This window comes from Phalacrocorax carbo, chromosome 2 (assembly GCF_963921805.1).
Source record: "Phalacrocorax carbo chromosome 2, bPhaCar2.1, whole genome shotgun sequence".
NCBI classification, from domain to species: Eukaryota; Metazoa; Chordata; class Aves; order Suliformes; family Phalacrocoracidae; genus Phalacrocorax; species Phalacrocorax carbo.
Window position 1 is genome coordinate 56,789,025 of NC_087514.1, and position 12,172 is coordinate 56,801,196.

Below are 12,172 nucleotides of genomic sequence, written 5' to 3' on the forward strand. Positions count from 1 at the left end.
TGTTAGCTAGATTGATAGATCTGCGGGGCTCAGTCATCTTTATCTGTACCGCCTCCTGAGAAGAGATAGCAAGATGATTCATTTCCAGCTTGCTATGGCCATCTAGCAGATGTGTTTCTAGTAAAAGGGATTTTGTCCAGTCTCTCTGGCATTGCTGCAGAAACTTCAGTGGCAAAAGCTTATTTTAGTGGTGCTACCAGAAACTTGCTTCCCAAGTGCATGAAATATTATAGTAATAGAACGGGCGAGTCGACTTGGGTGGCATGGGTGAGGGAAGATAGATAGGGATGTGTGAAAATAATTGCAGAAATTTTGTGTACATGTGAGTCTGAGTTACATTAAGTATCGCTCTTTTTTGTAATGGGTGCAAATGAAGACTGAAGGTTTACAGAGTGAAGAGTTGGTGTTCTTTTCGCAGTTGTTATGAGGGATGTAAGGTATGGGAGAAACTGTCTTAATTGATTTTCACATGTTGGAGATGGTGAGGGTATGTCTTGAACCTTAGCTGTTACCGAACAAACCCATTCCGATGGCTGCCTTCTAGTGAAGCGGAGCAAAGAGGTGAAAGGCTGAGTTCTGTCTAGCTTTTGTGGGTAGTTTCTCAGAGCAGGGTTAGAGACCACTTGAGAAGGCAGGGCTCCTTAGTTTCACTCTTTTCCGTATGGAGTCTGGGCCCTTAAGAAACTAGTTTGATGACTGACTTTGGTTATACAAGAAACTGAGGTCACTTTTTCCTTGTGGCATTCGGTTTCACGCTTTGTTCCTGCAAGTCCAACATACGTGTTTGTATTTTCCCTATACGCTTTTAATGGTCTCTTTATTGACCATCTCTTTGACTAGAAGATCTGAGAGGCTCCTCTGGCTCTCCTTACCTTGAAACCTTGAACTTCAGTTTCCTGTGAGACCAGACAGTGCATTTCATGTGCCTAAACCTGACGCAGGTTCATGAGCTGGGATTTCCAGCAGGTGCTGGGTGACGACTCCAGTCCTGCGTGCGAGCTTCAAGGACGTGAAGGCTCTTTCCTCCGATGTTTCTAAGAAGCGAGGAAAAAATTCGTCATTTCATAGATTAACGTAAACGCATTCGGCCCTGTATTTAGCGTTATGTGTCGGAAGACAGCATAGGGCCGGCTGGAGCGAAGCGTTTACACACACTGACGGAGGGGCAGGGGCGCTCTCTGGGATCACGCCCGCCCGCAGCTGCGCTGGCCCCGCGGGCGCCGCCTAGGGGAAGGGGAAGGGGAAGGGGAAGGGGAAGGGGAAGGGGAAGTGAGGCCTCGCCCCCCCTTCCCCCCCGCCGCCGCAGGGCTGTCCCCGGCCGCGGGGGCCGCTCCCGGCCGCCCGCCCGCAGCGCTCGGGCGCCCCCTGCTGCCCGGGAGGCGCCGCGCCGCGCCCCGGTGGCGGGCGGCCGCCGGGGTCACAGCACCCCGCGCCCTTGCGGGGGCTCGGTGACAACGTGCCCCAGAGGCGGCTCGGCGGCAGCCGGCAGGTGATGAAACGGCGCTGGGGCCTGAAAAAGGCTGTTACTAAAAGCCGCCGTGTGATAGCTGCACGGAGGCAGAGTTCTCTTGTACAGCCAGATCAAAACCCAAGCAAGTTCGCTGCCGAGATAATTAAGTCCTTGCCAGTTATTTCCTATGGTGTTGAGTCTTATCTCTCTTGCAAAATTAAATGGCCTATACACGTAAAGGAATAATGCTTTATAATAACATTTGAAATCCTTCAGGTGATACAGATGTGCACCAGCTCTGAAATTTTTATTTCTGGATAACATAGCTGCATAAACTCAAAGAACATCTATAGACAGATTGTTTATCTTGCTTCTTATGCTGTGCCCTTCTCTATTAACAAAAGCACTGAGATTTTCGAGATATCTTTTGGGGTTTAGTAAAATTAATTAAACAAAACCCTGTTGGTACAACAAGCGTCTTGTCTTGCTTTATCGAAAGACTATGACAGCGCTGTTGTACTCTCCCCCAAATGCAATGTTTCCAGGCAAAGCTACAGTGCAGTATACCTCAGACCAAACTTAAACACACTGAAATCCATTATGATTGAGACAGTCTATTCCAGTAGGTGTTTGTGGTCTGGGCTTTTTTTTGTTGTGTGTGTTTTGCATGCTGAGGACTTGCACAAAGCGGTGTATGCCGTAAACGTTACTCGCTGGTTTGGGAGCCAAACCGTTTTCACTGAGAGAAGTAAAGCGTATCTTGCTTTGTAGTTTGAAATGTGGAGGAGTTGAATGTCATTTCATACCAAATAACAACTTAAGGAATGAACCACAATCAGTTATTCAATATGTTCTTTAATTCCAAAGACACTGGCTAACTTCCAGTTGCGGTAAAAATTGTCCCGAAATGATTTTCCAAGATAATAGTAATTTAGTAACTTTTGGAAGATAAATCACTTTGTTACTGGAGTGTATAGGTGTATGATACTAGTAACACAATGTGTCCATATTTTCGTAATGGATTTATTATTTTTTGACAGTTTTAGGTTCCTCATTATTGAATAGAATTATTTATCTCTATGTGTTTGTGTTAGGTACAAGGTAGAGTATAATACCTGGAGGTATGTATTTCAGCTGTGATTTCTGAGTATCAGGGTAGTAAGCAGTATTTTATTTCGTTTTAATGAGTCTTTCCAAAGCAGTATCGATGCTCTTACATCTAGCAGTTGTTAAACACCATGCTGAACTGTCAGACAGAACTTACACAGAGAAGACTAAACTTTGGGTGGAGCCTTAGAACTCTCAAGACCTTTATTAGTTACTTCTGAAGAAACATCTGATTTCTGCAGTTGCCGTGAGGGCTCCAGGTGCCTTTTCACTGTTTGTCATACAACTCAGTCAGGACAGTAATACCAGTTGTTTACTGTAATTGACTAAAAATGCAAAATGTTTAGAGTACAGCCAATCAATAACAGTGTTGATAGCTCACTCAAGTCTGTTTTTTCAGTTGGGTTTTTTTTTAGGCATAAGCTTTTAAAAAAACTTACTTGAATAACTGTCAGGAGGAAGCACTTTTCCAAGCCGCTGCCTGGGGCTCCAGTGTGCTTTGTTTACACATGCCTGTGTTCTGCATGACTGTAAGATTAGGAATATGGTTGGTTATCTTTTGTGCCATATAAAATGCTAGTGACACTTTATAGATATATCAAGTTACTTTTTTTTTTTAGCAACATTTTTCTTTTTCTTACTTTGGTCTTGTATTTGGCTAGGCAGCTTTTAACTTATCAAAATAAACAGTTGTGCTTTAAAGAGTCTTTAAAATTGAAAGCAAGTTGTATTTTTACTGTCTTCTAATGTGTAGCCCTTTTAAAGAACAGCTATGGCATGCTGACAGTGACTGGTTAAAAGCACTAAACAGTTTGCAATGCCATTTCAGTTGGGTTTATTAGCTTAATGGTAAAGAATCCTTAAAACCTTCTATTGCAAATGGATTGAAGTCACATAATTAATGGAGTGTACAAAACTCTGGTATTTTCCCAAAAAAATACCTTGCTTATGTTTGTGGTTTGTTTTGTTTTGTTTTTAATAAATGCTCAAATCATACAAGCAATGTTAAACATATGTCAAAAACATTTTCACTCTACTATTTATAAAACTTTTTCCACAGATCACACCACCTCCCTCACTGTCAGACCCACTTAAGGAACTATTTAAACAACAGGAGGTTGTAAGGATGAAACTACGTTTACAGCACAGTATTGAGAGGGTAAGGCTGAAGTAATTTATTTTTTTGTTTCCCAACTTTAAGCCTTATGGTTTTTTTTTCTTTTTCAGTGGATAGACTGTATTTTTGCCAATTTAACAATGCTTTGGAAGTGATCTGCCTTCAATCCAAATTAATGAATTGGAGAAACTTATAAATACAAAGAAAAATGGTTTGGACAGCTGTTAGGAGAATACTTAAGTCAGTAGGATAGCAGCTTTTTCCTGTTAATTGCTCTAAGATGTGGCCCACAGTTTTTCCCAGGGGCAGTGGGGAGTGGGAAGAAAGCTGCAGACTCTAGTTTTGAAAGCTAATAATGGTTGTAGGCTTCAGAACCAAATTGACTGAGTTAAAAGAATTAAAGCAAGAGTAAATTCTGTATTGGTAGAAAACACATGTGGCTCTAAGACCAAAATGTTATTTGCAATAGTCTGCTTGCAAAAACTGCCTAAAATTATGTTAGAACTACATCTGTAGGCTTCACTGAATTTGAACACAGAAATTGAGAAAATATTCCTGGTTTAAGAGTATTTTAGGTTGCCCAAACCTTTTTCCTTGGCAGCTGAGATTTAAATGTCTCATCAGTATTGTGAGCCAGATTGCGTGTGGACACAGGCAGGACCCTTTCTCACGAAGACTGTATCTTAAGGGTTTCCACACAGTTATACAAGCAGCTGGCTCAGTAAAACTCGATGTGGTTGTGTTGTTTTGTTTTGTTTTAAAGTCGATTTCAGTGTGGCTTAACAAACCCAGACGATGGAGGGGTTGTACTTGAATTCAGTATTTCAGAATAAAGCTAGGTGTAAAATCACAAGCACAGAGAATGTAAACACGATTCAAGTTCTGACTGAAAAGAAATTAGTTGTAACCAAAGGAAAGATGCTGCTTTTTCTGTTTTTCAAGCTTTTTATAATCCACCTTCTTTTCTTTTCATAAAAATTAGAGCCATTCTGTTGAAAAACAGTAAACGAACACATAGTTCTTGTATGTCATATAAAATTCTGCATATTTTTAGTTATTTTGCTCAAACAGACTTCTTCAAATCAGATCTGCTCTTTACAACTGTAAGTCAAGTTTGGCCAAGTGAGCTATGTTTTCTTGTCTCAGTTCAGGGAAGAATTTTTGCCCAGACATGGATTTATGGCATTTCTGCATGTTTTTTTTAAGAGAAAATAAATTTTTTAAATTAAAAATTATCTAAACTATCCTGCAATTTATATTTCTGGGTCAGTTTGCTTGGCCATTGTGCCTGGCATGACAAGCATGGGACAAAAATCTTAACACAGTCGAGATTCACAAACCTATATCCCAACCCTACACTCCTGATACCTTTGGTCTTTCTCCACCTTCATTAACTAGAACTTGCCTCAGTAGCACTAAGTGGAAAATCTGGGCATGATATTCAGCCAGCCGTGGTGGTAGGGGAGAAGGTGTTTTCAGTTCTGACGTTCAGGGAACACTCTTTGCATCATGAAATTGAAATTTTGGATTTGATTAGATGAACAACCGCTCCTCCCTCCACCAGCCCATTTCCCATATCATTCAAAAGTGGAAGCCCTAAAAAAGAAATGTTTAAATGAATGGACATTTTTATGAATCAAACTGAAATGCTTTATTTACCAAATGTATATTCATATGTCAATATCTTATTCAATTAGGAAAAGCTTATTGTTTCTAACGAACAAGAAGTTCTACGTGTTCATTATCGAGCAGCAAGAACGCTAGCTAATCAGACACTACCGTTCAGTGCCTGCACTGTTCTGCTGGATGCCGAGGTTTATAATGTGCCTCTGGACGCTCAGGTAAAGAGATGTATTTCAGACAGAAAGGTCTTTCTAGCCTGACTCAAAAGGAGTGCTTTGGAGAGAATTCTGTTCCCATACTGAAATTGTCACTGATTTGTCTGGAATTCATATTTTGCACGTTATAGATCGTCACTTTGATTAAGCCTCATTTGGGTGCACAATAGCAAGAGGATATGGGTATACGTATGCTGGTTTTCTGTTTTGTACCATGTCTGGTTTTCTTTCACCCCCAGAAATTATGAGACGGATGGAATGAGAGCATTACTCTGCTGGTTTTTATGAAATCAAATTTCAATCAGAACATACTTTGGAAGCTTACAAATCTAGCTTAAAGAACAACGACAACAACAAAAGGATCATTTTTGTCACTAGTCCAGAGAATCAGAATGCAGTAGTGTGTGAAGTGATACGATTGGTTCGAGAAATTTGGAAATGTTTTGTAGAGATATTAACATAATACTTTTCTCCTCTCTATAAGGCAATCGTTAGAACTGTTCCATAAAAAACAGATGACCAACCGTGAGATGTTGAACGCTACCAGATGAAATTATTTTTTTCAAAACCGCCTCAAGCTCCATATTGTTTACGTGCGCCATGTTATTTGTGCGTTCGATGATGTTATTTAGTTCCCAATAAAACCATGAAAAAGAGCAGTATACTTTATAATCTGCATACCTTTTATGGGCTACTGCTCAGAGGTTTGCTGCAGCCCTGTCTCTAAGAGAATACAATTCCATGGTGTCGGTATTTTGTGAACAGGTCTGCTAACTAACAAAAATCGAAACAGCATTCAGAACCTATTTCAGTGACTGTGAGGAGCACATAATGCAAGGAAGAAATCTGATGTTATGGATGTAATAAAAGTGTTGATGCATTGGATGTTGGGCATTTTAAAATGAAACACCTACATTTCCGACATGCGTGGAATTCTACTTTAGTCCTGGAGCCCCTTATGGAGTTATTGCAGCTTCCAGGGTTTCCTTTCCTTAGTCTGTTGTTACATTTTTTCACCATCTTTAAAGAGCTAGAGCTATGCACAACGAGGTGATTCAGCAGGAGGTAGCAGTTTTATGGAGTCTATGTTGTTCTCCCATTTTAAGCTTTATACCAACGAATTTTTAAATCATCGTTTCCTTAGTAGGTCTAACTGATAGGGCAAAAGTGAGATTTTTTTTTTTTCCCCCCTCTCTTCTGATAACAGTCCAAATATCATCATTGTTAGTTCTGAAGTTCAGAACATCCTTTGCTTTTTTTCTGCCCCAATTTAGAGGCCCTGAGCTTTTTAGAAATTTGAGATACATCTGAGTTATGTGTATTACTGCATTTTTACAGTTAACATTTTGCAATTTATTTTAAATAAGCTCATTCTGTATTTGGATTTTATATTTTAATTCTGTGAAACAAAAGGAGTCTTCAGTGGGGGAGAAGTTGTTGTGGTTCCCTCCCACCCCCCAAGTATTGCAGCTTTTTTGACCATCTATGTAATAACAATAATAGTAGCAAAATACCTCTCCTTCCCCCTCACTGCATCAACAGTTTTGGTTTCAGTCTGTGGTAATTTTTCTTATAAAATGATAATACTGCACATAATGTTCAACAAAGTATGAAATATAGATTTTTTTAATTAAAAATATAATGAAATCAGTGTTCTAAACTACCAACTCGATGCTTTGATTTAAATTTGCTTCATGGGAAGAATGCAGATGCATAAGAAACGATTCTCTTGTAATGCACTCTGCCACTGCCCTGTTACCCTCTTGGGTACCCTCTTAATTTTTGCTCTACAATAAAGAAACATTTCTGGTGAATTTTTTTCTTGTATTTGAGTAAATAGCTGGGAAAGATTTGTAAGCAAAGATCTGGTTTATTTTGCAAGAAAATGACCACCTCAGAACTGGTTTTATGGGGTTTTTGAGTCGTCGGAGGCTTGCCTTTACGGCTGCGCGTGTTGGGCAGACCTTGAGAACCGTACTTTGCAGTCATACGGGCCAAACCAAAGCTGGGGGAGGAAAAAGGCCCAGTTTTTGGTGAACAGGCTGTTAGTGGGTCACAGCTCACCTAAACGCCTACGGTTCCGGGTTACAAGATCAGTGTTGTTGAGGGCTCTTTCTAGAACCAATCTGTTAAGCTCCCCTTGGTATCTGAAATCTCAGGTGCTTTCTAGAGATTTCAGTCTTTGCAGGTTTTTTTCCTGTTCTTGCCCATTGCTACAGTGTCCAAATTCCTACAGGGTCCTTGTTTTGGTTGTTGGTTTTTTTTTTTTCCACTAGAAAGTAACAACAACTTGTTCTGTTTAGTGATTATTATTTAAATGTTAGATTGGGATAGTCTGGCTTTAGAACTATCTGTAGAGTATCTAGTTTCTCTCGATGAGCAGATGAGACATTCCAGATTCTTATTAAATAGTTGGTTGGGGTTGTTTTTTTTTAGTAATTATTTAATTGAGCAGGACATTAAGACATGTCTGCTTATTTATTTTAATCTCCTTTTGGGGATTTCAATGGTAAATTTTTTTTTATTATTACTGCTTTTGAATACTTGTGTAGCCAGTTAAGCCAGGCTGCTTATGTTTTCTTTTATTAATGTTTTTGCTTTTCCTGAGGGAATATTTGTTTAATTTGTTACTGAATTTTACAGAGAACAACAAGATACCAGTTTTGTGGACGGATCTGCCTTGTACTGTTAAGACTTTAAGGCATAAATCTTTAAGCCTCCTACTTCAAATTTCAAAAATAGAGTACAGTAAATAGGTTGATGGAACCTGAAAATACCCATTTTCAGGCTCACAGGGAAAGTGTTGGTCAACATAGGTGCTTATATATACCTTGATCCTTTGGCTCAGAGTTTTTTCCATCTGAAGCATTGTTTATGACAGTCCCACAAAGTAGGTTTTATGCTTTAAAGTATGCTTAAGATTGAATCATCACATAACTTACCATTTGAATCAAATTATTTTTCTGCAGACTGATGACAGCAAAACATCAGTGAGGGATCGATTTAATGCAAGACAGTTTATGTCGTGGTTACAGGACGTTGATGATAAGTTTGACAAATTAAAGGTACGCTTCTTTGTTTTTCCACTTCAAAAAAAAAGAAAAAACCAAACCCAAACCTCTAATGTCACTAGGAAGGTGGGATGAACAGTAGATTCGTATGCAAATCACAGGCTGTTGTAGAGGGCGCAAGGGCAACATAAAGGAGGGTCGAGCGGTATGAAAAACTAACCTTTGGTGCTATATAGCTTAATGGAATAAACTGCAAATTTCTAAATTCAGAGTGGGGAAATTTCTACTACCAGAGAGGCTCCTCGGTATTTTTTTTTTCTATTTTCAAACCTATTGCAATATTTTTTCAAACACTGAAGTAACTTTTTTCTCAATTTTAAAATAGACGTGCCTTTTGATGAGGCAGCAGCATGAAGCAGCGGCTTTAAATGCGGTACAGAGACTGGAGTGGCAGCTCAAACTACAAGAACTTGATCCTGCTACATACAAATCTATCAGCATTTATGAAATTCAGGAGTTTTACGTTCCTCTTGTTGATGTTAACGATGACTTTGAATTGACGCCAATATGACAAGTAGTATCTTCTGGCTCACCCTTTCCCTTGGACAACTCAAAACTGAGGTGCAGCGATACATGAAGGTAATTTTCTTTTAAGACAGAGCACTTAATTCTGCGGAACACTACGTTTCTCAGTAATTCAGGTGTTCCTTCAGAGAAGTGTGGCGTGGGCTCTTGCTCAAACACAGTGGGCGGATGCTAATTTTAAAGTCAGTTTCCCAGTAAATGCCATTATCTGTGTTTTAAAATTGCCTATAGCTTTAGAGCTTATTGTTGAAAACATGGTGAGTGAACAGCGCTGGAAGCTGTTAATAACTAAACCAGCCACCAAAAAACAAGTGACACTTACAATCTGCTATAAAGCTTTGTATTATGAAACTTCAGTAACAGTTGAACTCCCACAGAAAAAACGATGAAAAAGCCTGTGGAAGAAAATATAAGACTTGGAGGAAAAGAGTCCCTTAATCTTATTGTATTTTGTAAATTCCTGTACAGTTTTCTTTTTGGAAAAAGATGTAATATTGTCTTCATTTTTAAATAATTTATTTTATACATATTGTGCAAATGTAAATAGCCTTGTAATTAATGTTCAAACCTGTATAAAATAGATATTTTAACTGTAAAACTGGTTTTGTCTAATGTTTTATTGGACCAAAGTTGTCGTTTTTATTAAGTGTAGTGTGTTCCTGGTTGGCAGTTCTTTTTTGTATGGAATGTGTTTGATTTAGCTGCTTGTTTCATCACCATAACTGTAAAAGAATTGAACCTGAACTGTACTGCATGCTTCACAGAACTCTTAACTCCTTTATTTCAGTAACTGATACCTAAACGATTGTAATATTTACAAAATCATATTTCATATTAGTCTGCTGTTGTAATGCCATACCTATGACTTACTATACTGAAAATATTTTTGTGTAAAACAAAAAATCCCTTTTGCTCTTATATGGTGGTCTCGTAACAGAGCCTATTTTTCAAAATGCCTTTGAATGAAAATTCTTAAATTGTATATTGTCTATTTTAATATTAATCTATGGAAGGATATGTAAATAGTTGTAAATATAATGTTTAATAAATTTTATTGGTCATGTTATTAGTTGGAATTTCTTAATGTTGTAACACTTGCTATATCAAATCTTGGCATTCCTGAAATATGTCAGGAGGCTTAATGAAACTAAAAAATTCCCGTGTTGTGAAATTTAATAGGGTTTTTGTGTGTTCTTAGTACTGTTAATGAGCAGTTAATTATTGATTAGTAGGAGGTTACAGATATTCACAGAGCAGATTTGTTACCCTCTGGCCCGTAAATTATTCAAGAATGCGTGGGATCCAATGTCAGTGAAACTACTTCTGGAAAAAATGGGGCTTAAGCTGGAGACCTGGTTACCTGGAAAAGATACTTAAAGTACTTGGTTTGAACTGATTTTTAATTACTAGGTGAACTACTGCAGAGTCCTTATTCCTTCAGCTTGTGTGGATGCCCAGGGTACCTTTCTTGCGACGGAGAGCAAACAGGCATCGACCAAGAGACTGTACGGACAGTCGGCTCCTTCCCGTGTGCACGTCAGTGCTGGTTCCCATCAAGAATAAAGTAACCGTAACTCATGGCGTGGTAAAACCAATTAATATGTAGTTCCTGCCCTGTAACTTCCCCCGCCCCCCACTTTTGTTGGGTACCTGTGGAAGGAGAAGTTGTTCCTGCTTTTTTATATAGGAATATCTTCCTAACATCGCTTAGAACTGATGATGTACTGAGGAAAATGCAAACGTGATATTTTTCTGAAAGTAAAATATTCTTCTGAAAGTAGCTGTAAAATTTTAAAATAATAGAGACATCTCTATTATCTGTTTAAAAAGACAAGGGGGAAAAAATAAAGCTGCAAGGTGTTAACAACTAGTAAGCAGGTATGAGCTTACTTCCATCAGCTACTTAGGGTAATAAAAAGCAGCATAGGTAGCTGGAAGTGGGTGAACCTATTACAGACTTTTTGAGGCATGGGATATGAATGAATAGTATTTCAAAAGAACAGAAAAGATGAACCAGGCTGCAGGAGCGTTGGGGTTGCCGGGTGAGAAGCGGGTGGCAGCAGTCCTTGGGACGGTGGAGGTGGGGCAGGTTTATCGCTGGAGCCCGGCGCAGCTGGGCAGCGGTAGGTACCTCGCTGCACCCTCGGAGAGGGGCCCGGGCGTTGGGGTGCCCCGGCAGCTCTGCACCCAGCAGCTCTGGGCAGCCCCGCAGGGCTGGGAGCAGCAGGGGCGTCCAGTGTGTTTACTGTAAAACAAACCAAGTTTGTCCTCTGGAAGCATCAGTAGAAACATTTTTGTAGTAATTTTAAAATATTTTGGCAGTATCCTCCCTTAAAAGGAGATCTAATGGCAGATGTTTCTTATGATTAGCCTGTGTTTTCTTTAGAAGGACAGACGATTTCCTATTGTCAGGGCCTGTGAAACTGATTTGGGGTGGGTGTTTTTTTTTCCCAGTTGAAATTTAGTAAAAATTTAGTTGCTCAAAGAGAGAAGACTGTCCAAATGTTTCAGTCCCTTAGAGAATGATCTCCTGGCTCCTCTGCTTGCAGTCCTGGGCTTGTTCCAGTCGTGGGTTGGTTTTCTTTCCCCGAGCTTACCCCGTGGGCTGATACCTCGCGCGTTGCTTAAGGACGCCCTGCTGTGCATTTCCCTCCCCAAAGCGGTGCGAGCTGGGCGGGCAGGCGGCGGGATCAGGCGCAAGAGAGTACGAACGCGTCGAGGGGCGGGCTGGGCTCCCCCCGCCGCCTGCGGGGGGCCCGAGGGCTGCTCGGGGTTCCAGGGTCGCCCACGCAGCTGCCGCCCGCGTTGTCCTCCTAAGCACCGCGCTCGTTGCCTCGGTCCCTCGCAGCCCGGCACGTAGCGGGGCAAAACACCCCCACAGCGGGGTTTGGGGATCCTGAGCGAGGCCGTCCCGAAGCCCAGGGTCCCCTCCTCGCCGGGGTCTGCCGCTGCCTTCCCCTGCGCCACCTGCTCGGCGGGGAGGGGGAAGCTCCCTTCCCAGCGCCCCCGGGCTCACTTTTCTCCTCACACGACCCCCGCGTTTCTCCTTCCCTGCCGGCACTCG

The 12,172-nt window shown here is 40.6% G+C and overlaps 1 protein-coding gene across 5 annotated transcripts in view; it reads left to right on the forward strand.

Annotated features, from left to right (window-relative positions):
- Positions 1-10,174, forward strand: part of ANKRD12 (ankyrin repeat domain 12) — a 66,177-nt gene extending 56,003 nt beyond the window's left edge. For all 5 annotated transcript variants that reach the window (XM_064442993.1, XM_064442992.1, XM_064442995.1 and 2 more), the window contains 4 exons: positions 3,618-3,716; positions 5,372-5,515; positions 8,482-8,577; positions 8,909-10,174. In XM_064442993.1, the coding sequence (XP_064299063.1) occupies positions 3,618-3,716; positions 5,372-5,515; positions 8,482-8,577; positions 8,909-9,094 (525 nt within the window). In that variant the 3' untranslated portion in view covers positions 9,095-10,174. The remainder of the gene's footprint in view (positions 1-3,617; positions 3,717-5,371; positions 5,516-8,481; positions 8,578-8,908) is intronic.
- The last annotated feature ends 1,998 nt before the right edge of the window (positions 10,175-12,172 follow it).